At 40.0% G+C, this 26183-nt stretch overlaps 1 protein-coding gene across 2 annotated transcripts; it reads right to left on the reverse strand.

Moving 5' to 3' along the window:
- Positions 1-721: 721 nt before the first annotated feature.
- On the reverse strand, positions 722-25185 carry pou2af1 (POU class 2 homeobox associating factor 1). 2 transcript variants are annotated; one of them, XM_029445655.1, is made up of 5 exons: positions 25155-25185; positions 11900-12027; positions 4621-4660; positions 4251-4531; positions 722-2172 (listed from the first exon to the last, which is right to left on the reverse strand). In XM_029445655.1, the coding sequence occupies exons 3-5, from the start codon at positions 4625-4627 to the stop codon at positions 1735-1737; spliced, it is 726 nt and encodes a 241-aa protein (XP_029301515.1). In that variant the 5' UTR covers positions 4628-4660; positions 11900-12027; positions 25155-25185; the 3' UTR covers positions 722-1734. The 2 variants fall into 2 exon arrangements, with proteins under 2 accessions (XP_029301515.1, XP_029301514.1); XM_029445654.1 differs by lacking the exon at positions 25155-25185 and adding an exon at positions 19664-19737.
- Positions 25186-26183: the final 998 nt, after the last annotated feature.

The raw sequence follows: 26183 nt of genomic DNA on the forward strand, positions 1-26183 counted from the left end.
GATGCGGGAGCAGAAAATTCTTGCAAGCTAGCCAGATGCATGGAGGATCGGGATGACTGGAAGCACCGATGGAGGGCCCGTCTGAGGACGACCTAGTAGTAGTCACATTCATGCTGATATAAAACAATGAACTCAGAAACCTGCGCTGTTGGAATTCACACAAGCCCTCTTACACATGACTTAAATTCTCCTGTCTGCCATTCAGATTTTCTATCTCTTTTTTTTCTTTTCACCCGTTGGTGTTCATTGGAAGTGTCACCTGTACTGGCAGCATTTGTTTTGTTTTCGCAATTATGAATTCTGCATGAGAAAACAGTGCCAACGTTTACTTCTCTACACATGTTCCATCACATGAGCAGGCCCAGCACATTTTCTCCTTGTGATACGATCTCAGGTGTTTCCAGGTGTATGATTTAGCAGATCCTTATTTCCCCTCTCACAATGTCAGTTTCCCCCCTTAGGGAAAAATCCCTGAGACTCCAGCGCCTTCCCTACACAGAGCGATCACTAGCACTGGGAAACAATCTGCTGTTACTATTAAACTAATACATCACCACAGCATATTTTCGCTTGAACAACACTTAGAAAAAAAAAAGGATAATTTAGGCAGAAACATTTCCTAAAATTTCAATTTCAATTCAGAATTGTGGCTTTGTTTTTTCAGAATTATTTATTGGTCTTGATTAACTCCTCATTATTAAATCAATTGATTTACACTGCCTTATCTCTGTATGTGCATGTATATCATGTGCTGTTTATTTCTTATGGAAAAGTATTGCATTTCACTCAGTTTGTAATACATGGCAAATATCTTATTTATCATTTAACATTAAGACTTTCCATGTGTTCACTGGCCTTTGTTGACACCCTAGTAAAGGCTGACATTTGTTATTCTTTATTACAGAATGTTTCCCTTTGTGCCTTTGTAATATTCTTTTTAACACATTCTTGTAGCACTCCCAAATCCATGGACTGTTTTCAAACAACTCATCTTCTCCTTCCATTAATAAACTCTATGTTGTTGTGCTTTACAATATCTCAGATGGTACAGATAAATGCTGACGGTGAGTACAGTAACTTAATCTTTCTTCCTCCGTCAACTTGGTCCAACAAGCATAAGCCCAGCTCTTCTTCTGGTTTGATACAAATCAGCTAGGAAATACATCTCCAGGCTCTTAACTGAAAGCATTAATGACAGATGTGATCACTAAGACAAACAGCTCAAGGCTTTGAGTAGATCGACAGAACTAAAGAGTAACTGCTTTTCAGAAAACGGCGACATAACTCCTATTGACCGGGAAAACAGCGTGTTTCTCCTATTTATCAATGTCAGATTCTGCTGCAAAAAGCTGCTAACATTAATCAAATACAGGTTAAGAAAAACATTAATATCTTACACGGTCATTTACAAAAAGGTCTTGAAAAACATCCAGAAGCTCCATCAGTTTGATATGATTTACAGCAGAAATGTATCCCTTTTATTGAGTGGTGCATATTACTAAACTCATTTGTAATTTCAAATGTCTTACAGACAATCTTGAGTTGCATTGGATTCAGGGGGAATTGCCCACTTTGCCCAGGTTATTTATCCAGCATTGTGAGTACAGTGCCATCATAATCAATATAAATTATGGCCACAATAGCAAAATTAAGTTGTAATAAAACCCAATTATCCTTCAGTGGTGGCTCCTGGCAACGATGCTGGTCTCTATGGGACGCAGAACGCTCATATCATCAGACATTTGGAAGGAAGAGCGAGCTGCTGTACGAGTCTTTGTCCTCCTCTTCCCCATCACCTTTTTGATCCTCCAGAAGTTTCTCCAGAAGGTTCGGTGACTCCGGCTCTACCTCTGGACCTTCATCCACAGACTGGCCTTGTGGCTCAGGGTCCAGTTGGTGTTCGGAGCACTGCGGGAGGTCCAGTATCTGTGGATGAAGAGGATCTACACCCTGAGCCTCCAGCTGAGGGATCATGGTGGTCAAAGACATGGACAAGGGCATGTGGACCAGAGGTGACCCGGGCAGGGCTGCAGAGCCGGGGGAAAACTGGACCCCCGGGTTGGTCATGGTAGATATGGTGGTGATGGGCTGGCCCCAGGGGAGGTAGGTCAACGCTGAGTCTGGGAGCTCCATCTGAGGGAGGGAACCTTGTGCTGGGGCCACAGGTATGGGCTGAAACAACAACATATCATTAACATTAATGTTGATTCCAAAGGAACTTAATTAAACTAGCAAAGACACACAACGTTTGCTCCAGTCTGTTTAAGAGATTGAGATTTTTTAATTGATATGTCATATTTTCGTTTTCTTATTTTAAACTGTAACTAATGGATTTATTTATGGATCATAAATTAATTGCTAAGCTTTATGGGTCAGTTATAAGCCTGTGTTTATGATTTAATTTTTCTTTTTGTTTGTTTGGTGAAATAACGTGACAATAAAACTGCGCGGCCACAGCAGCCTCGTCAACATGATGAAGCGGATGAGAAAACGTTACTTGGCCCAGTGAATGGAAAGTTTACATTAATAAAGTCCCGGATGTAACTGTTGATGCTCCGTTCTGTGAGATTCCTGCAGCAAAGAATGTTCGAATCATCGGAGAACTTCAAGCTGAAATATATATATATATTTATAAAACGGACATGTCAAATCAAACAATCTGATTGGTTCTTAGCCGTGATATAATGAGCGTATATCACGGGTAGAATTGTAGTTACTTTTCACAACAAGTCAGTATCCCTCCGCGTCTGAGAAAAAGCTACAACCGTTACAGCTGTTAAATTACATCCGTTAAGAAACAAACTTACAAAGCTTTACTATGTAAATAAGAACAGAGTCCATTCATTCGGTTGCTTTTATTATAAATAATATCAGAGTGAAATGACAATAATCAAACACGTACTATACAGGCTGAAACACAGACGTGTTTACAGTTCAATCTGGTTCCGGGTTCCGGTCGCGCATGCGCCAATACAAGGAACCGTCCATTTATGCAATCCGTATAGTACAATGTTCTCTACTATGGAGGAGTGGATTGATCAGTGCCTTTCTCCAGAGAAAAAAGCCCATAAAAGACGACATGTAGAGCTACCAAATGGAAAAAAAACCGAAACGAACAGAACACCGCGCTAGCTGTTAGCGTGCTAGCTGTTAGCGCGCTAGCTGTTAGCACTATGTTTTGTGCAGAAGGCAATGGAGGGACTATTTTATTTTGAACATCATTATTTAATAATAAAAACTATTTAAATTGGAGTGTGTATTTTTCTTTCATATTGCTCCACTTGGTTTTATAAAAGCAATAGCTCACTTCAGACCGTGAAATATGGTCATTATATCACAGTTAAGGCGGGCCAAACCATGCCCCTTAACTGTGATATAATGAGCATATACCACGGCCTGTCGTGAGCTATTGCTTAAATATATCACCTCAACGCAAAGTACTTAGCAGCTCGGAGCTAGCTAGCACCGCCGCTGATGCTAAAGTGAGCGACCCATCTTGTCATCTCTCGATCAGGAGTTCAGACACAGAATGAGTCGGTCTACCTGAGACAACTCCATCAGGAAATGTATTGCAATGTACTGCAGGAGGTAGAGGACAGGGGTTTAACGGAGGCTTTACACATGGCGTCAAATGACAACTTTTAAACATATTGTTTATTGTGCAATGAAAGATGTTATGCCAGATTTGAAATTGCACTTTATGTCAAACTGATGGTCTGTGTTGTCTAAGATAATTGTGGCAAACAAGATATTGGAGAAATAGTATTGAAATAAAAGACATGTTGACCGGTTTATAATGCTACTCATTGATTCACTCCTCGTCCAAAAGCCATTTGAATATTTTTAATTGCTTTTCATAGCAAATATTGATATATGTGATTAATTAATCACAAAGCTTATAATTAATTATACACATTTTTTCAAGTCAAGAAAAAGTCAAATGTGGTGATTTAGCATTTGCAGCCCTACTTCTCAGTGGAAGACAATAGCTTGTTACTACTGTACCCATTACATGATTGTGAAAGTAGTTAAAGCTACTGGGAAACAGTTAACAGTAAACAGCTAGCATAGCTACTTATAGCATCGCCATGTCGGTGTGTTGGTTGATCACAAGCAACAAACGTACTTGCGTTTAATCATATTACAGATATCCTCAGACATGTGGATTATACTGGAGGAGTTTCTACAAACTATTCCCACTATTGATTTAGTCTCATTGATTTTTATTGATTTAGTGTTTTCCTACTCACCCCAAAGTTAGTGAGCAATGGTGTGTGTGTGTAGGTCAACATGGTGTAGCTGGGACACAGAGTCTGCATGTACACATCAGCAGTGAGGGTTGGGGTTGGTGGGTAGACTAGAGTCTGAGCTGAAGACTCCTGCTGGTTGTAGTCAGGTGAAGCCCAGGTTACAGCAGGCTGCAGGCCAGGTGGTGCAGCTCTCCATCCCACACACTGCTGCAGCCCTCCATCGCTGACTGCAGGCGGCGGCTCTGCTGGGGAGCCGCCAGAAACATCAAGGCCAAACATGCCTGATTTGAGAAATAAAGTTGAGTGTTCAAAGACAGGCAGAGATGAGTCAGAGAACTTTCAGATGCAACTGTTTTAAATGAACATGTACCTTGCATGTATGATGACTGGTTGCTGTGAGTGACCACATCCTGAAAAAAAGTTAGTTGAGCATGTTAATAATTTGCAGTAGAACCGTAACCACATGTTGCTGCTGTAGAACTAGACTACACTGTAATGTTTGTATATAAATACGCAGTATTTACAATTGTACCTTTCAAGTCCAGGTGTGAGCAGCAGCTGAGGCAAGATATAATCTCTAGGTGTTTGTGTGTTAGAGAGAATGTGTTAGTGTATTCACATACAGGTACGGTTTAGAAGGGTTTGTCTTGTGCAAAATTAGAGCACGTTTAAAAGTCAGGCAGAATAGTTCAAACACAAGTTAAAGCTTGTAATTCTGTCTTCCATTGGGGCAGAGCTGGTTAAATATGTAACCATCTAGCCTATTTACTGCTACAGGCCTACAGTATGTATCATTGCACGTGCATGTACTGAATGTTTCCTATTGGAAATGGATATTCTTAATTACATATCTGTGAAGTAAGGTATTGCACACATCACAACTTACTGGAAACCTCCAAAATGCAATTTAATAGTTGATCAGATTGTGTTAGTGGATATCGTATTCCCTGAAGGCACAACGGACAACGTTGTCTTACACCATAACAGCTTGTTAAAAGAGAAAGGGTGGAGTCCGGCTGCACCCGCAGATGGAGGGAGATTAGGAAGACTTCTCATAGCGTACAAAGATCTGACATGAAAAACTTCTATTTTGAAAAAAGATCCCAGGCGGTTAAACAAAAATGCCACTCTCAAAACCACTCAAAGGTTACCATCTTGGCTGTGCAAACAACAAACTAACTAACACCCTAACTCCCAGCTAATCCAAAAAGACACCCGGCTGTCATTCAAAGCAGCCACGCCATCGCGTTGGCTTAATTTTTCAGCACTGGAGGTGGCCGCTTGGTTTTACACTGTGTTGCTAGAATGACGGAGAAAATGTTCCCATTTCATGTATTGCGATGGACCATAGCGTTTTCTTATCCTATCTTATGTAATACAAGTGTTCAGTAGTGGGAATTCTTCACATCAAGTGGGAATCTTCCAAAGTTCTGTCTTTGTGTTTCGATCCTCAGCAAGCAAACACTGTCCAGGAAGCACAAAGAGGGAATTTGGTGCTGAAAACAATGTACTGTAGCTTTGGAATATACAAAGTTGATTTAACCAAGTCAGACACCTGAAGCTGGGAACCATCACCTTATCGTGGTGGAGAGGTTTGTGTGTCCCTATGAACCTGAGAGCTGTATTGTTTGGAGCCTAGTACTCCTGGTAGGGTCTCCCAAGGCAAATTGGTCTCAGACGAGGGACCAGACTAAGAATGGTTCAAAACGACTTCATGAAAAAAAGGGAAAGGAAAGGAGAGAACCTGCCCGGAGGAAGCCCCCATGTGGGGGATACTCACAAGTCCCCAGCTGAGCGCCGCTATGTTGGAGTTCACCCCGGTGGACGAGAGGGTCGCCTCTCTACGTCTTCGGGTTATGGGGAGGAAAACTCTGACTGTTGTTTGTGCCTATGCCCCCAAACCGCAGTTGGGAATGGAGCCCTGCAGGGGGCTCCAGTAGGGGACTCCGTAGTCTTGCTGGGAGACTTCAACGCACACGTGGGAAATTATGAGATGAGACACCTGGAGAGGCGTGATTGGGAGGAACGGCCTCCCTGATCTAATCCCGAACGGCCGATTGTTGTTGCTAGTCATGGAATGGCCATAACAAACACCATGTTCGAACATAAGGATGCTCATAAGTGTACGTGGTACCAGAGCACCCTAGGCCAAAGGTCAATGATCGATTTTGTAATCGTATCATCTGATCTGAGGCCGTATGTTTTGGACACTCGGGTGAAGAGAGGGGCAGAGCTGTCAACTGATCACCATCTGGTGGTGAGTTGGATCAAGGGGTGGGGGAAGACTCTGGACAGACCTGGTAAACCCAAACGGGTAGTGCGGGTGAACTGGGAACGTCTGGAGGAAGCCCCTGTCCTGGAGACCTTCAACTCACACCTCCGGCGGAGCTTTTCAGACATGCCTGTGGAGGTTGGGGGCATTGAACCTGAGTGGGCGATGTTCAAAACCTCTATTGCTGAAGCTGCGGTGATGGGCTGTGGTCTCAAGGTCTTATTCCATTGCGTGGAAGTCTGGGATAGTGCCTAGGGGGTGGCAGACCCTGAGAGGGGGACCAGAGAGTGTGTGCCTTCTCAGCCTCCCTGGTAAAGTCTACTCCAAGGTACTGGAAAGGAGTGTTCGGCTGGTAGTCGAACTTCTGATTGAAGAGGAACAATGCGGATTCCGTACCGGTCGTGGAACAACGGACCAACTCTTCACTCTCGCAAGGATCATAGAGGGGGCCTGGGAGTACGCCCATCCGGTCTACATGTGTTTTGTGGATCTGGAGAAGGCATATGACCGGGTCCCCTGGGTGATACTGTGGGAGGTGCTGCTGGAGTATTGGGTGAGGGTGTCACTTCTGAGGACCATCCAATCCCTGTATGCCCAAAGCAAGAGTTGTGTCCGGATACTCGGCAGTAAGTCGGACTCGTTCCCAGTGAATGTTGGCCTCCGCCAGGGCTGCGCTTTATCACTAATTCTGTTCGTGATTTTCATGGACAGGATATCGAGGCGTAGTCGTGGAGGAGAGGGGTTGCAGTTCGGTGGCCTGAGGATCTCATCGCTGCTCTTTGCAGATGATGTGGTCCTTATGGCATCATCGGTCTGTGACCTTCAACAGTCACTGGATCGGTTCGCAGCCGAGTGTGAAGTGGTTGGGATAAGGATCAGCATCTCAAAATCTGAGGCCATGGCTTTCAGCAGGAAACCGGTGGTTTGCCTACTCCGGGTAGGGAATGAGCCCTTACCCCAAGTGAAGGAGTTCAAGTACCTCGGGGTCTTGTTCGCAAGTGAGGGGACGATGGAGCGAGAGATTGGCCGGAGAATCGGAGCAGCGGGGGCAGTACTGCAGTCGCTTTACCGCACCGTTGTGACGAAAAGAGAGCTGAGGCAGAAGGCAAAGCTTTCAATCTACCGGCTGATCTTCGTTCCTACCCTCACCTATGGTCATGAAGGCTGGGTCATGATCGAAAGAACGAGATCATGGGTGCAAGCGGCCAAAATGGGTTTTCTCAGAAGGGTGGCTGGCGTCTCCCTCAGAGATAGGGTGAGAAGCTCAGCTATCCGTGAGAGACTCGGAATAGAGCCGCTGCTCCTTTACATTGAAAGGAGCCAGTTGAGGTAGTTCGGGCATCTAGTAAGGATGTCACCTGGGCGCCTCCCTAGGGAGGTGTTCCAGGCACGTCCAGCTGGGAGGAGACCCCGGGGAAGACCAAGGACTCGGTGGAGAGATTATATCTCCTCACTGGCCTGGGAACGCCTCGGGATCCCCCAGTCGGAGCTGGAGGATGTGGCCTGGAGAATGGAAAAGTGGGGTTCCTTACTGGAGCTGCAGCCCCCGTGACCCGACCCCGGATAAGCGGTAGACGATAGATGGATGGAGACGCCTGAAGCCTCATATTATCCATTACATGTAACCACTTATATTTTACAAGGTTGTAGGTGGCTGGAGCCAATCCAAGCGGGCACTGGGAGATAGCACCACCCTGGCGCCAGGTTACCACAGACACTTAGAGACAGACAACCATTCGTGCTCACATTCACACCCATGGGCATTTTAGAGTCTCTGGATAGCTTCAGCATCATTCACATTAAAACCGCTAGGCCTATAAAAAGGGTAGCCAGTATGGACTTCACAAAACAATTACAGCGACCATCCACTATTTCAACGCACATATGGGCATGTGAATATTGTTTTAAGATAGACTTGAAGAAAATGTGATCCTTTAATCTGCTGTATTATATATATATCCACATGTGTTATGTCCAATGTAATGAAAAGCAGCGGTTGAGAGCTAAAGTTAATTCTTGACCTTAGGTTTGAACTGCAGGTTGAAAGCAGTAGTAGCTAAAGTACTAAATAGTAGCTACAACTGGTACAAATCATCTGTCAAATACATTTTATCAAATGAAAAAATAATATCACTTCATAATTTAGGTCACAATTGAGCAAACTCCATATGCTGAGGAAGACCATCAGATGTTGTTGAAAGCTCGAGAAAAGGCTCATAAGTAAAAATTGAGTTTAATTTGTCATAATTTACACTCAGTTTGTATTTCTTTTTTGGTCTTACATACGTTTCTGCTGAATCCCAAGGAATACAATGTGGGATTGTAAAACTTATTTTCAAATGTATTGCTTTTGTTTTTGACATTGTTTCCTCTTGAATGCAACTTAATGAGAATGTGAAACGTAAAAGTTAAATATGCTACGTTAAGTATATTAAGTGCATGACGTAAATTAAGACCCCTTCATCTACCCCAACCTCCTCCATACGTGGACTTTGTCACCTGACTTCCTCCTTTACTCCCATCATAATGTGTGTATAATCTTGGAAGACACGTTCATGCCCATACGAAGAAATGCATTTGCTCTGTATGGTCCCTGTTAGGGTGAGTGCGTAATAAGCAGCAGTACAGTGGAACATCTTTTGTGAGAAAACATTGAGAAGGACAACAGTGACAGTCCTAACAGCTAAACTGTCAGTTTTGGCTCGATGCTTGACATGAGCAGCAGTGAAAGAGTGCATCCACCTTCCTGCAGTCAGCCAGCAGGGCATGTTCAGAGGCTCCAGGGCATGTGCTGTCAAATGCCTGAATGACTGCAGAGGTGGTGAGGAGCTGGTTTGTGTTACAACTTTGACAGCAGGAGGAGAGTTACAGCAAAGACTTAGGATAGGTAACATTAGAGAAGCCAGCAAGAGTAAACTAGGTTTTTTAAATAGTCCAACCAAAAAAGCCAGCCCAATTTTCCCAACTATTTTCCAATGAAAGTATCTAGCACCAAAAGTTTCAAAATCTAGCAAAGATTTTGTCAAGTTGGAACCACTGACAGCCTGAAGGGACTTGATAAGGACGCCTGTAGGTCTCCCTCCAAAGACACTCCCTCAAAATTATCATCATTAACGTAAACATATAATGAACGTAAGCAGTGAACATAGCTATTGGCTATTTTCTTTTTTTTTGGCAGAGCCTTTGATTGTTTGATTGCTGTCAGGATGTAAATATATTCAAGAAACATATATTTAAGAAACATTAAAAAGCTGAAAATAAAATCTATTTTCCGTCTTTACATTATTAACTTGAAAAAAGGACAATAAGTTACTTTTCCTGCAGCAGGTTCAGTTAAATAAAATAAACCTAATACCATTTGTGGTACATTATGAATGACTGGGTGTTTGTTTAACTGTAAACTGAAATCACTTGAACAAGGCACGATGGCAAATACAAGGATCTCAAACCAAAGCTCTGGGGCTAAATGATAATCCCTGGTACATTAAGTCAGCCTGCTGCCCTCCACATCAGGCTCAGCAAATCTGAGGGGAAAAGACCTGTCTTCTGATTAAAAGGGGGAAACTGTCAGACATTAAAGGGGCACTTCACCCCAAACAGTGGCATGGCCATGGATATATCTGTTTTTGAGATTTCTGCCTTCATTCCAGTACAATAGCAGTGAAAAGAGTGCTCACAGTATTGATAAATTAGATTATTACTTTTAAACATTCATTGCACATATATTTGAAGACTTAGTGCCCCTATCACTTTGAATAATCTGCAGACCTCACTGTTAACATTTTAATAGTTACTGTATATCTCATACAGTCGCATTGCACTGGAGATGGAAATGCTTAATGCTGACATGCTGCGAGATGAGAGCTGCAAGCTGAGAGCTGAGAGCTGCGAGCACCACCAGTGCATTTCATGTAGAAATGTACTGGTATTTTAATGCAGATGGAAATAAATACCTTCAATCATTAAATATGAACAGCTTAAGTGTAATGTATTGATTGTGTCTTGTTTTTAAAGAAACAGGTCAAATATACTTATTTGCTTCCGTACCCAGAGTTTAAAGAGAACACTGATGGAGGAAGAGGCAGACAAAGGTAGAACAATGTGGCTGCCAGCACTTCTGAAGCTCTCTAATTAACTTGTTACAAGTTATATGTTGTTTTATTAACCTAACAAAACCTGAAGTGCAAAAACAACAAGCTGCGTTTTTATAATAATAATAATAATAATAATAATAATAATAATAAGCTTTATTTGTATAGCACCTTTCATACAAGAATGCAGCCCAAAGTGCTTCACAGCAAAAACATAACAATTAGTACAAGATTAGACAGAATAAGAGCATTTACAGTACAATAGTCACAGTGTTGATGTAAATGAGTGTGAAGTAGCATTAAAAAATAATATAAAAATAGCAGAATTAAAATAGTATAAAATAAGATTGGAAAGTAAAGAGATATAAAATATCACCATTAAAAGGCTAAAGTAAAGAGATACGTTTTTAGCTTACTTTTTAAGATATTGAGCGAGCTTGTCTCCCTAATGTCTACAGGTAAAGTGTTCCATAGCTTTGGTGCATAATTGCAAAAGGCTGCATCTACATTATTGACATGTTGTCATCAGTGTGAGGTTACCAGGCAACCAGCAGACACTCCTGGAAGTCACTATGCCTGTTAAACCATTTGATGTTTTTCTTTTTATACATTTTTATACGTTTTTAACATGTATTCCTTTGATATGGCGGGACATATGTGAACACAGCAGTGATTGACAACTTTAGATTCATTTGAAAAACTTTCAAAGTTCAAAAGTACACAAGAGAAATTAAACATTATCACAAAAATACAGTACACTGAGGTTCAAGAACCCTCAGATCATATCTAATGTGAGTTTCAAAAGCATTGTTTATGTTCCACAGAAATGCTCTCACTCCCATAGACAAGTATTATCAATTACATTTTGCAACTAATATAACATGCAACCACATTATACGTGTGCGTGCGTGTGTGTGTGTGTGTGTGTGTGTGTGTGTGTGTGTGTGTGTGTGTGTGTGTGTGTGTGTGTGTGTGTGTCTTCTCCTAGTCTGGTAGGTGTAATAGCAAGTGGGAGGGCTCTTTGGCAAGGCTGCAAATCATTTTGCATAGGGCTGTGTGCCCAGCCCTGGAGCCATGCAGGGTATGGCTTTAACCGTCATGGAAAAACACCTGGATTATATAAGGATAACCCCCCCCCCCCCCCCTCTGGGATAGGCACAGAGTCCTGACACCCTGATGGGTCCTTTCTTTGTTCAATGCTTAACTGATTACAAAACGTATTGCTTATCCAAAGTGCATGATAAAACGATCATGTATGGTATTCTCATGTGTCATGGTGTCCTCACCGCAGTAGGGGGCGCTGTCTTGGTGCTGTGCGGCTCCAGACTTCTCTTCCTCCTCAGCAGCTCTTTGACTGGGTCTCTGACTCGAACCCCTTGGTACGGTCTGGACCTGCCCAGTGCTGATGGCAGTGCTAGAGAGGCCAGAGACAGAGAATGAGAGAGAAATTGCTATACAACAGGGGTCGGGAACCTTTTTGGCATGGAGAGCCATAAAAGCCAAATATTTTTAAATGTATTTCCTTGAGAGCCATATATTTAATAAAATTGAGTTTTAAGTATATCACGTCTCCGAGTACTAAAAGCGGTATCAGTGTCTCCCCTACCATTGTCTGTGCCCCCCCAACGGAACCCCGCTTGTGTTATTTATCTAATTTATGTGCACGTTTCTGTGTCTAATGCACGGGTGTCAAACTCAAGGCCACAATTATATCCGGCCGCCAGAAAATATCATATGTCTATCATAACTGGCCCGCTGGTTTCGGTAATTAATTCAATTCATGGCACAACCACGGGGAAATACATATTGGAGGAAGTTTTTAAATGTTTTAGAAATTAAACTGCCCCGGGACAAACTGACGTGTCCGACGACAGACAGAGCCTGCGATGTAATAAAAAGTGCACCAGGATGCTCTGGAGATGGAACATGTAATAAGCACCGTAACACAGACAGGACACTTCATAAGAGTCAATGTAAGTCTTTTCCTGAGGCGATACATTCTGAACATGGCGGTGCGATGGCTCAGTCGAGGGAAAGTGCTGAATAGATTTTTCGAGTTGTGTGAGGAAATCTGGCCGTTTTTGGAAGCAAAGGGAAACACACCACAGATCTCTGGGACGAAAAGTGTGGATGTGAGCTGGCCCGTTTGTGCGACATAACAAAGCATCTCACTGTTAAACCTCCAGCTTCAGGGCCGTGTGATCACGTGGGAGACTCGGATGCATTAAGGAAACTTTGGTCACTACTGGTTTCCAAACACTGACAAACATCTCCACCGCTGTGTTCCCGACTGCGCATGAACTGCTCAGAAATCCATTTGTAGTTGATGTGGAAACAGCATGTTAACATCCAAACGGAGCTGATTGACCTCCAGTGTAACGACACACTCAAGGCAAAGTGTGACTCTGTGGGTGCTGCAGTTTCCAAGCTTCACCCCCGAAACGATGCCTTAATGTTGGCCCTCTCTGTGATTGAGTTTGACACCTCTGGTCTACTACTTGCTTTGCGCAGTTTCTCCTCAGCTGTTTGGCAAAGGGCAGGGCTCCGCCCCCTACACACACACACACACGTGCGCACACACAGACACACAGACGCACACACACACGTGCGCACACAGTTACAGTCAGAGACAGAGCGGAGGAAAGGAGAGGGGAGAACTAAAACTAAATCCGCTGCTAAATGTTTTACTTTAAAATGACACAGTATAATTATATATTACTTGTTAATCATGTTTAAAAATGTCAGCTCAAAATAGTCTGCTAGCCATTTCTCATCATCGAAAGAGCCATATATGGCTGGCAAGCCATAGGTTCCCGACCCCTGATATACAATATAGTCTGCTATACATCCTATTTATCAATAAGAATAATAAATAATTACAAACTGTGGAAACGCCCTCTCATCTGTGTGTTGTTTATCCACAGACTGAGAGAAACAATCTACTTTTTGTCATATGGTGCTGTCAAGATGTGATGTACAATGTTACAAGGGTATCATAAAAGTCAACTTAGTGCACCAAATTAAGTTCAAGTTCTTTATTTATCATATGCACAATGATTACATAGAAGCCATCATTAGCAATGAACATTTTAAGTCTCAGGCTCCCATTAACACTGCTCATTAAATATGCTATACAGTATATAAAAGAAAATATAAGAAAAAGAAAGGAAGGTCACACAAGTAAAAAAACAAAATAAGAGTATTAACAAAAAATAGTGCAAGTTAAAATAACGGATAAAATATAACATGAATCAAATATAATATAAAGTAATATAAATTAGACAGTGATTGCAACTAAATTAACTAAATGTAATCAGGAATGTAGTGAATTTATATTCAAAATGATGAATAATAATAAGCGGCTGTGGCCCAGGAGGTGGAGCGGGTGTTCACCAACCGGAGGAGGTGTATGAGTGTGTGTGTGTGCTCCTGATGGGCAGCTGGTCCTTGCAAGGTAACCTCTGCCACCAGTGTATGAATGTATGTGTCATCAGGTGAATGCTGCCTAAAAAAGCTCTTTATAAATGCAGCCCATACATTATTATTTTTTATTTACATATGTGTATATATATATATATATATATATATATATATATATATATACTGTATATATATGTGTGTATATATATATATTTATATATATACTCTATGTGTATATATATTTATATATATACTCTATGTGTATTTGTGTATATACTGTATATACATATATACACGCAATGAAAATGATTGAAATCATGATTATAGGCAATTATAATACTTCTAAATTATGTTTTGCAGAGCATCATAATATATTACTAGGACTTATAGCAACTTTGCATGTGTTATAATGTTTTATGTAGATATGTAATGCATTATAGATACAGGTTTATTTTTTTATTTTAACATTGGTAAAAAAATTATATATATTATTTGGTTGCAAAGTCCAATGAGGCACCAGTGGTGCTCTCTGTTGATTTATGAACCAGTGCACTCATTAAAATGAATGGTTTATTGTCTTTTCCAGGTAAGAACACCATCATAAAGATGTTCTCTACATATACATTTGTAGTCATTTGAATATTTATGTAATATTTCAGTGTCCTCTGGAGCCACACTGGCAGAGACTTTGTGCTCTCCCAGTACAAATGTTTACAACCAGTGACTCCTTGCAAGTATAAGCATGAGGAGAAATCTGATCTGACAGAGAGAGCCTCTTTTGAATAAACTCAAAGCAACAGTACTCTACGGCCAGAGGCGACGAAGTCAATTGAAAGTGATGGCTGCAGCAGAATGAGCTCTCTGCAGATGGAGGGGGATCTTTGTGCTCTCATGAATCACAAATAGACAAAAAGGCTGATTTTTTCAAGGGAAGTATTTGTGGTACCATGCTGTTTCTAACCATCATTTAGTTTTATATTTGTGGACTGTGTACCTTCAAGTTGATACAAAATCCCATCAATAAATTACACCATATTCTTTTGACAACAAAGTGGAGCAGTAGTAAAATTAAAGTATCCATCTCTTCAATGTTCCTGTCCCTGCATCAATGACGCAGCCAAAAGCAAGATTGTGTCGTCATGTGAGAAATATTGAAAGGTGAGTGAAATGACACTTTGAGCACTAAAAAGCAGAGGTGTGGATTGAGTCACATGACTTGGACTATAGTGAGAGTCGAGTCACACATTTGATGATTTGAGACTTGTGATACAGTTCTTTGGCAAATATTAGTATAAAATGGCAAACTCAGTTTTTTCTAGATTATTTACTTTTTGGAACCGAGTTCACAATTTTGACGTACAAATATTGGGGCTGTAGTCTTACTCAAAGCATCTTGTTTTCAACATTAACATGGATTAATTACAGGAAGGATGAAAGAGTCTGCACACGTGTTACTAAAGGACTATTACTGCATATGCACACCACTATGATTGCAAAGATGTAAATGTCTCATGATGAAATAAACTCTTGTCCTGATTCCACACACATGCACACTCCCTTCCCTCTTAAAGGGATAGTTTATATAATAATAATAAAGGGTCAAACGTTCAGAAGTTTGACAGTTCTATGTTAACAAGCCATCTGCAGGTAATGAGACCCTCTGGCATTTTAGGTTCTGCTCCAAAACTGCATGAGATTTATATGTTAATCCAAATCCCAAAGTCAGACTGCCATGGAGAGGAATGTCCCATATGGCCTAATTTAAATGTGCTTTGGTGTTGATGGGAACCTAAAACATCAATTCTGGAGATTTCTCCTTTGGTGGCTTTGGCAACATCCTGTGGCGATTAGGTCAAGTGTGATATAATAGTTATGACAAGAGATTCATTTGATGATAAATGTTCGGGAGTGGTTGCTGGGGTACAGTTAACTCAGCAGTAAACCTGTCCTGGTGTACAGTTAGGGCTGTACAAATAAAATGTTGTGTTCACACAGGTAATATGTTGGTTTAACACAGTCTGGCTCACCAGCCACCTAATGGGTAATTGTGTGTGTTGACTGGTGGCACTTGTTTCATGATGGGAAAATGGATAATTTGTGATACAAAGATAAATTAATTCCAATCAACTTGGAGGGAATTCTAATCTGCCAATATTGTTGTTTTGTGTTTCAGTCACATTCACAGAGAGTCAACACAGTCAGGTTACAACTACTGGCAAGAGCTTACTGAGCCAAGTGAAGCTACAGCTCAACGTGCAGCTGTAAAAACTAGTGCCTGCTTGAGAAAGTCCAAAAAGAAACACTGATGGGTGAATTCACAAAGAATGGATTATGGCCGCTGAAATCTCCATGAATTGCTTGCAACAGCTATCTGATCCGTCTCACGGTCCAATACACAAAATGCGATGCGCTGTAGAAATTACATTGCAAACACCCCGATAAAGTTTTGCAGCTGAGTGCGATTCTACTTTTTATTTTGGTCTGATTGCAATTATCCATGTGGCAAAGTGTAAATGTGGCATTTTTCAACAAAAAATCACTAAGCAGAACAATGACAGAGAGAAAAAGACAAATGAAATGCACAGATGGCGAGCCACAGGTCGTGACCGACGTGGTATAGAGGCATACCTCAAGTCCTTTGGAAGATGACGTGATTTAAAGTGCAGGATAGTCTGTTATAGTTATAAATGCACTTCAGTTACCACCAACTCTCTGACCATCGTTTGTGCTAACATTATTACATTTTTACTATTTGTAAAGAAAATCATCTTATCAGCTGAATCTTGAGGAGGTCTGCTCACTTCACCACAATGATTGTTGAGAACAAGAGAATTCCTCCTCAAAATGTTTTTCCAGTCACCAGCCTGCTACTGTGACTGTTGATCCCAATGTCAGAGGATGGTGACCTGTGCTCCAGACTTCTGCTGTTTCTGCCCTCTCTACTTAACCTCTGTTGTTTGGCTGAGGGTGTCCTGACACCATCTATCTGCAGCTGATTCACTTGCCTGTTCAGGTTAGGCAGGCTAAGTGAACCTCTGCAGGCAGACAGAGCGGTGTGATAATGTCCCACGTACAGTCTATGATGCTTAACAGATACAGGGACTGAAAACCCAATTGACGGTTCGCCAACCCCCCCCCCCCCCCCCACTTAAAGGCTACATGAACGATATTGTGCTCAAAGTCTGAGGCTAAAGCTAACTCAGTCAGCATCCTCACCAGGTGATGACCCACGGAGAAGACATGGGAATAAAGAAACAGCATTGATCTTGTATTTCAGTGTAAAGCTTGTTAGTCCTATAGTAATACACCTTAAGTATGACCCCACCAATGTACGTAGCTAATGAGATGCCCTCAGGTAGTAAGTTAGTGAGCTGACATGCTAATGATTGTAGCTTAACCCTTGTGCTTAAATTGGGACATTTTTAGCATTTTCATTTAAAATGTTTCGATAATTTTGTGATAATGCATATGGCATACAGTTTGGCAATGGTGTGAGTTATTATAATAAGCCTATGATAAAGTGTGTAGTCAAAATACAGAGTCAGACCCTTAAGAGCAAACATGTCCCCATTGAAACCATTAGAAGCAGAAATTGTTTTCACAAAGAGCTCTGGCTTAAAAATGTTACCTTTTACTATTTCCACAAGATTGAGCCATTTTCTCACGTTCGCCATGTGGTGCATTGAAATATCCCAGACTGAAAATATAAAAATATATACTTCCCTTAGCATTTAGTATACAGGAAATTATTTAAATAAAAGTTAAATGTATTCATGAAAGAAACAACAACATTGGCATTATGTAAACAAACTGACATTTAAAGGGTTAAAATTATAAAAAATGAATAAATATTTGGTAGTTATGTTTAGAAAGAAAGTATTAATATATATTATGTTATAACAGTTTTAGGAAGGGGACACATCCTGTCCTCTAAGGTAACAAGTGGTAGCAGCACAAAAAAGTATTTTTGAAAATCAATGAATATTTGGTAGTTATGATCCAGACTGAAGATGGTTAAAAGATTTAACTCAGTGAAACTGGAAAATTATTTTAATATATAATTGTATGGCAATGTTTGCCCTCCAAGCACTTTTTTAAAGTGAGGCACAAGGGTTCAGTTATAACACACTGTGTCATCCATTCTTTGTATGATTATGTTTTTGGTTATGGATAGGCTAAAGGGGAAGGGGATTAGTGACGTCAACTGTTTCGACTCCACACACTTAAAATCTACTCAAACTACATGGTATTACTTTTTCTCAGTGTACTTGGAATTGGACAGTGTGCAGCGAGGTTTTCACATTGTTCACATCAAATATTGACTAAATGCACAACTGCCATCTTGGACTTGGCCATTGTTGAGATATGGAGCAGCCTTAGTGTTGCTGGAGGGCAATAAATAAGGCTGTCACACACCAAGTAACAAAAAAATTGTAAATATTCCTGGAAAGGACTGAAGGAGTGTGAGTAGTGTGCTACAAACAGGGGTGTGGTGCTTATAACGACAAGCGACATGGTGCAGTTACACACTTTATAAGCTATTATTTAAGAGTTCAGTGAAGATGCTGACAAGCAACTATTTATTTTGTTAATCCTGGTTACACATTTGGATAAAGCCTGAGATTGAGAAAATGTATCGTGACTAAGAAAGTCTTTTACAAAGATTGGTCACTACATCTGGAAATATTGGGATAGAAAAATATCATAATTTAGCATTTTCAGTCTATATCTGTTTTAAAATACTTTTTTGGAAAAAAGGGTTAAAAAATAAATACTATAAATTGAAACTTAAAATGAATGTTACAGTATAAACATTTGAATTTAAACTTAGATGAACAGAAGCTGTTGTTGTGTTTCAGCTTTGTGATATTAGAGACAGACAAAAAAGAGGAAGCTCCACAGATGTGCAGTATTTTATTATGGTGGAGACCTGCTGCCATTTTGCATATCAAGATTACAGCCCAATAGCAGCACACAGGCAGCATCCAAATGACCACCTTCCTCTTTCCAAAAGAGTCCGACACAACAGCTTCATTACTGATCCTGACACAGTTCACAACAGGAAAAGTTGGCATGTTCTTTACTTTTTTTGGAAGTTCTCAAAAAACCCTCCTGGAAACGTCTTAGTCAATGTTCTAAATGACATGTTGTATGATATTCAGGGAGAGAAACTACGTGCACATCCGTCTGTTAGTTTGGGTTTTACATTTCTGATTAGCAAACATTTCACAATGAATTACAATTGGCCAAAAAAAATAAAGAAGTTAAGCTAAATCTAATTCTCTCTCTAACAACAACAACCTCTGATCTACAATATTCAACCAGATTATTATTCTATGATGACATGGTGAAAAAAATAACAATTACGCTCCACAAAGGTTGTACACATTGCAAGGCTATCATACTGGATTGCATGAAGTCCCTATTTGAACAATTCAGTATTTGTTTTACATTTTTAAAACTCTTTTAGTTCCTTTAAAAAAATCGAAGCAGATTTTAAATGATTATTCAAATCAATAGGTTAGTTTTATATAAGATAATATAGAACAATCTGCATGAAATGACCAAGGAGTCCTTTACATTTGCTGCGTTGCATATCAATAAAACATTTAATGATGTGTTGTACTTACATTTCTCCCAGTGCATACTGCTTATCTGGATTATATCATATAGGTAAAGTGAAGAGGATCAAAGTGGCGGGTTGACTGACGGGCTTTATAACAGCCTGAAACTGACTAACAATCCCCCTGAGACTAACCACATATCTCCCTCATGCATCAAGTTTCAGTGTTGATACTATTTAAGTTGAATCATAACTACAAGTGACAAAACATTTATAAAAACAAATAATAATAATAATAATAATAAGAAGAAGAAGAAGAAGAAGAAGAAGAAGGGCCAAAATAATGAGACAGAAATTCAGATGAATGAACACAAAGGAGAATAGCATGAATCGCTTCAAATGCATTGCAAATAAATAAAGTCAAATGTGTGTGTGTGTGTGTGTGTGTGTGTGTGTGTGTGTGTGTGTGTGTGTGTGTGTGTGTGTGTGTGTGTGTGTATGTGTGTGTGTGTGTGTGTGTGTGTATGTGTGTGTGTGTGTGTGTGTGTGTGTGTGACAGACTTCCTTCTCAAACCAAGTCGCACAGAATCTTTGCTTGTTTTGGGAAAAGTAATGAAAAAGCTGTTGATTCCATTCATAAACTACAGAGTAAATGTTGGTATGTTTAAATGTTCTTTAATTAATTAGATTGTTGTTTACATGATATTGCCATTATGATCTGGTTTCAAATTAAAAGGGATATATCAACATTTTATGAAATGATTTGCTTTCTTTTGTAGAGTGGAATGAGTAAATCACTATCAATCTCATGTTTGAATGTTAAGCATGGAAATGTTTAGCCTGGGTTACCATAAACACAGGAAGCAGGGAGAAACAGTTTGGCGCTGTAAAAAGTTTAAAGGTACACCTACCAACACATGTGAAGTTCACTAATTAATACCTTGCATCTTGTTTGTTTAATCTGAATGCATTCCAAAATGTAAAAACGGCAATTTGAGATTTGGTTGGGAGTTTCCCTGGCATCAACAGCCATGTGCAGTGACTGTGTGCACCTTCACATAGTCCTGTCATCACAGTGAGGCTGCCAGCTTTGGTACCAGTGTGCTGATATCCGGACCTAAACCAGAACCTGCACACTTAACTGGTAATTGTGCTACAGCCAGTTAGACAGTTTGTCAAGAAGTAGCTTTCCTTGAAACCACACATTTTTGATTCTACATTTCCTTTTGTTTGCCGATTAAACACACGGGATCAAGACCTCCGGGTCTGAAAGTGAAGCCAATGTGGAAGTGCCTGAAACCATCATTCTTTCTAATGGCCAGCAGGTGGAGACTCCACTGGTTGCAAAAAGAAGTGTGATTACATAGAAGTCTATGAGAAAATGATCACTTGATTTATTATGTCAGTAAACATTTTCTTAATGAGTTTATGATCTTCCAAATCTTCTTCAATACAACATGTTCATTTAGTAAATTGTGGTCCCATTTAGAGTAAAACAGATGATGAAGCAGGGCGTGCTTTATGACAAGTCGCGACCACCACGACCTGTCAATCAGGATAGAGATGTAGGAATGCATATCCACGGCACGGTGTACATTTAAATAGCTCTGAACTTCTGTGTTTTCAACTCATGAAAGTTAATTGTAACATTTTGGTTTTCTTAAAGTATCTTTTACAGCATTCCTTTGTACTAAAAGTTTGCTAATTAATATCACAGTTGATTAATATCACAGTTGACGCCAAAATGCCAAACTCAAGGCTTCAAAATGGTAGTCCACAACCAATGAGTGACGTCACGTCTACTTCTTTTATACAGTCTATGTAAACATGAATGCAATGTGTTAGTTAGTGAGCTTCAGAGGTGTTGGTACACATACCTTTTCACTTTTGATAGATCAAGGTTAGATGTTTCCCTCTGCTTCCAGTCTTTGTGCTAAGTTAGGTTAACTTTGTCCTGGCCTTACCTCTGCACTTAACACTGACATGAGATTGCCATTAACCTTCTCATCTCACTTTGTAGAGAAATTCAGAGCGTAGAAGAAATTAAAATGTTATCTGAAAATAATTATTAACTTAAGCTAGTTGGTATGCTCCTTCCTTCCCCTTGTGAAAGGTGCAGCATCAAAAATGTTCTTTATTGTCTCATTGCCCAGGTCCATACGTAAACCAGCATTCATTAATAAATGTCACATATAGTATTAGCCTTTAAATGAACATTCAGATTCACAACACAGAATGTTCAGAACCATGTGAAATACAGTTGATAATGTGTTGCAACACCGAGATGACCTGATCCTCCTGCTAGAAATGAGAAGAAATTAACTGGCATAAGTTGGAGCTTGTTCAGGAACCACATTCTGAAATGAATCCAGAATTCACCAGTAGAGATGAGCCAATATGGGAGTGATAGGAGCCCCACAGTCGCATCTGTCTCGCATATCTGGCACTGGTATTTAAAACACGAGAGTTTGCCGAAGCTGACCTGTTTAGGCATGTGAGGAGACAATTAAACTTTCAGTGCAAATTCAGAAGATCTCGACAAGAGACGACAGGCTTTCAGCAAAATATCTCAGCTGGAAAAATAGAGGTGAGTGAACGTCTTGTTAGGGTTCATGTGCTGGTCAAAAATCACATCAAAGTGTCTCGAGCATAATCCAACATGTTACAACCATAGACTGTATAAAATATGGACATATAGTGTCTGTCACGTCACCCATAGGGTTCTGAAGAATGTGAGGCTCAAAGTGAGCGGCTTCAGCCATCGCCATCTTGGCAGTGACGTCACCGTCTAACTCCTGGCTAATCCAAAAATGGACAAAGAGGTGGATGGTGGGTGGAGCTGCGGCAGGCCCTGGTAACGCAGCAGAGCAGACAGCTAGCAGCTAGCAACCTGAGACGGCACCAACCTGTCACTCAAAGCAGCCACTCCCTTAAATATGCATAACTTTAAACCTTTATATAATTTAAAGGGGTGAAATTATATAAAAGTGTGACCCCCCTACAGGCCTGCCATTGGCTGCGTATCTGAAGCGGCATTCTCCTCCACCATCTGCTAGCTGTGCTATCTATTTTGCAAGGGCACCGCCGCTGCATCCTGTGCTTAGCACCTCCATTGTGATTGGTTTAAAGAAATACAAACAAACCAGAAGCTCCTAACTAAAGAGATGAAATTAACTCCCATTTAATTAAAACACTTATCCTTGCATTTAGATCAATCTAAACATAGTTTTTGTTCTATAGGCCACAAAAGGGTAACAACAAATGTACCATACAGTAAAACCACAAGTATAAAGCGATGTTCACTGCCACAATATGCCCCTCTGACATTGTTTTACTACTTCCAGGTCATAAGGCTAAACCCAGCCGGCCTTTACTCCTGTTACAATCTCCTTTTCCACAATAACTGCTTTAACTTTGATTTCCCCCAAAAAACAGATTTTTTCTGTTATGTAACTTGTGACTCTTAAACACTAAAACTCTAAAAGCAGTCCAAAGATAACACAGCTCTTGAGATTAATGGTAAAATAACCAAAATAATATAACTCCTATGTTAATGTTTTCTTAGACAAATACAAGGCAGAGCAGCTCTTAGTAAGATGCCTTGCAGAAGCATCTAGCTTGTTAAGATTTATCTCATAAATACACCAGTAGAGTCGGAGAGTATATTTAAAAAATCCTTTCATTTACTAATTTAAAATTGCCAAATATCTAGCAGTCTTTCTGAAGGTGTTTGTTTAAAAAGGATTGCTTGCCTTACTTCCACACACTGTATCGAAAGCAATTTCAGGCAAGTGCAAATTAAACTTAAAACAACTCTTGCAGAGTGTGCTTGGATGGAGTATGGTTCTGATACAGCAGGCAGTTGTGTTGTTTCATTGTGGTTCACTTCCTCTTTTAGAGACTTGAAAGAGGCTTGTGAGACAGTAGAAAAGCTTTTACAAAAATACATTTAAATTGATGTCAAAGATACTAATTAAAGATGTATGTCCCATGTTTCATGCTCAGTATAAAAAATGCATTAGGGGTCAACCAGAATGGGATCTGGAAGAATAACGGCTGATATTCTTTTCCAATCTTTAAATTGTTCAAACAAAGCCTCTGAAATACTTTCAAACCATCATCATTACATTATATTCTGTTCAAACTGTGTAACAAAGAAAGATTACTATGAGCGGCCATTAAAGCTAAAAAGGATGTTGCAGATGTTTTAGTTTTTTTTTTTCATTTCAGTAACATGTAACTGCCTTAGATTGAAACCTCTTTTCTCAAACAAAACCGAAACAACAGTTAGTTTCATCGTGTGAGAGGTTATAACTATGCAGCTTGGTTGTCTCTCTTTCTGAGCAGTACAGTTGATTATAAATTATCATTTATACATTATTATTATTTAACATCTTTCATGTCTATAACACTTTATAAACATATTTATAATGCATTATAATCTTCTTATAGCACTGTATAATAATAGTTATAAGCAAGTTTTATAATACTTCATAATTGCAGGTCCCTCAGTGACGTTTGTTTTACAAGCCTATGTCTATAATGCATTATAAACATACTTTTAATGTGTTATATGATTATTATGCATATAGTATGTGATTCAAATGCATTATATGGCATTATAAAAAAGATTATAATGTATTAAAACTATGGGAATTATACACATTAAATTATGGTCCTTGCAAAAACAGTGAGGGACCAGCACATATGAAGTATTATAATACTTGACCTTATAAATCATTATAAAATGTTTTATAATGTCTTCTGATTATTGTTTAAAGGATTATGAATATTTATGAGCACATATATATATATGTATTTATATATATATTTATACAGTGCTCTAAGCAGATGATAATGCATATTATGTATGTTTATAATGCATAATAGACATGGGCATCATCGAAAGTGTTACCAGTCTTTCCTCTAAATCTTTACTCAAGACAAAAAAAACAATTTTTGCCACAATCATTAAATTAGCATCTTCAAAAATCTGGAGACTAAAGTCAATCTTTGTCTAACGCAGAGCCTGAAACTAGCCTGGGTTGGTCCGTCGAGTGGTGACGGGGGGAAACACCTGCATGTACTTCAAGGTTCATTGATTAGCAACGCACAAAAACCACAAGCAGAAACTCACACGTCTGCATGTTTCACTGCCTAAATGAATGATTTCAATATTTTGTCACATGTAGATGTCTTTTATTTTGTAAGAATTCAAAAGATAGTAAATTACTTTTTATTGACAAACCGTACAAAATAGTTGCCTGTTGGTGTAATTATGTAAATTCTTCTATTGTTTAAATTGTCTTTTGCAGTCAATTATGATAAGAAAGCAAACAACTGCCATTATAGGTAAACAATGCATTTCACAAGTTTGGTGGTTTCTGCTAAACATTTAAATAATAAAGGTTAGTGTGAGCCTTAAATATATTTTAACCTTGAAATGATGGATGGGTTAACTCACTGCCTCCCTCACACTGCCCCTCATGCTGTCCTGAGCATCATGCTAAGTTGCTAAGCAATGTAAGACGCAGAGCAGAGAAAAAGCCCAGACTTACATCTTCACACCAGGTTTCATGGCACTTCCAACACGTCCATTACTCCACTACAGCATCAGACTTGACATTAGTGTGCTGCTGGATGTGTGCAGTGAGTGATGCAAAGTGTGGCGCAATGTAGATAGCTGATGCAAAGAGGGGGGAGCTGAGGCTTGTGATCGTTCATAATGAGTTATTCATTCAGACACATTGATGTTCAAATAAGTGGTTTGGATGTGCTTCGGTAGCATGTCAGTCAGAGTGCATAACTGGCCTCAAAGAGTGCTCCAAAGAGAGAGAAGGTGGCATAAAAAAGAGGAAAGGCCGAGAGAATGATGGTGCCATCTGTCCATTTAGGCAACAGTTATTTCTCACGGTTTAGCCTGTAGGCTGGGTTTCAGCACTGATAGCATCGGAACTGCTTTCACTACACATTAGCTTTACTACTGACCCACACATAGACAGTAGATTCCTATATGAGCTTAATGTAAACTACAAGTGCCCACAAGACACTGAGACACACACATAAGACCTTTTGATGGATGAATTCACTTTCAAAATATTTGTATTTTACAACATTCCATTTGCTAATATGAAACGGCCCTTTAAAAAATGAACGCAAGAAAAAAAGACACAAGAAAAGGCAGCACTTAAGGCTATGGTGGGTAAGGTTGGAGAAGCCAGCAAGCATAAACTAGATTAAAAGAAATGACCAAAAAACCCACCCTCACGTTGCCAACTCTTTTCCAATGAAAGTAGCTAGCAGCGCTAGCTCCAAAAGTCGCTAAGTGTAGCGGGAAAGTCGCTACGAAAGTTGAAAACACTGACTGCCCATCCCTTCAGAACTCCCTCCAAAGTCACTCCCTCAAAATGATCACTATGAACATAAACATATCGTAATGAACTTGAACAACGAACATGGCTACAGAACTCACAGCTGTCAAACTAGAAGCTTATGGATGACTCCAGTGAATGAGTGCACAGGCAGAGTGAGGTAGGTGCGCAGGTAAGTAGACAGGCAGGCTGACTTATTACAGTCCTGCAACAGCC

The sequence above is a fragment of the Cottoperca gobio genome, chromosome 13 (genome assembly GCF_900634415.1).
Source record: "Cottoperca gobio chromosome 13, fCotGob3.1, whole genome shotgun sequence".
Classification (NCBI taxonomy): Eukaryota; Metazoa; Chordata; class Actinopteri; order Perciformes; family Bovichtidae; genus Cottoperca; species Cottoperca gobio.